Below are 574 nucleotides of genomic sequence, written 5' to 3' on the forward strand. Positions count from 1 at the left end.
GAGGAGCATCTTGTGTAGCAATTAGAAGGCATTATGGTGTGAAATTTAAGCACTCTTCATTTGTTTAAAAATGTCCTGCCTTATATCATCAGTTGGGGATACATCCAAACAAACTCATCAACTGAGGTTAACTTCAATTGACATCAGTTACTTCAAGCAGATTTTTCAACCCACATTTTTTTAGAGTGAGCCCCTCACATTAACTTCCTCTGATCTCTTTTAGGAATTTATCAAGGAGCTGCTCTCTCGGATAAGAGGCATGAGGAAGCTGAGCCCCCCGCAGAAGAAGACTGTGTAAAATTTATGGACTTTCTATTATTTCATTCATTGGGATGCTTTGCCAGGTCGTGTACTTATTGCCTCATTTGTGGTACTTTAAAGTTTTATGAATCCTTCGTTGGAAGAACTACTGGGATGTCTAGAGAGGAGCCCACGCTATCTGAGCAATGTTTTCTGTGGAAAATGGGAGCACTGGGTAGCGATGAATTCTCTGCTTTAAACCAAGTACTGTGTAATATTCTCTCCATGAAAGCAGGTCAAAAGGAAGCCAGCAGATTATGCATCTCCCTTCTTA

At 40.4% G+C, this 574-nt stretch overlaps 1 protein-coding gene across 1 annotated transcript in view; it reads left to right on the top strand.

Annotated features, from left to right (window-relative positions):
- The window catches only part of PPP1R14C (protein phosphatase 1, regulatory (inhibitor) subunit 14C), a 123,249-nt gene extending 122,940 nt beyond the window's left edge, over positions 1-309 (top strand). The window contains exon 8 of the mRNA XM_005884732.2: positions 224-309. Coding sequence (XP_005884794.2) covers positions 224-298 — 75 coding nt within the window. The 3' untranslated portion in view covers positions 299-309. The remainder of the gene's footprint in view (positions 1-223) is intronic.
- The last annotated feature ends 265 nt before the right edge of the window (positions 310-574 follow it).

This window comes from Myotis brandtii, unplaced genomic scaffold (assembly GCF_000412655.1).
Source record: "Myotis brandtii unplaced genomic scaffold, ASM41265v1 scaffold847, whole genome shotgun sequence".
NCBI lineage: Eukaryota > Metazoa > Chordata > Mammalia > Chiroptera > Vespertilionidae > Myotis > Myotis brandtii.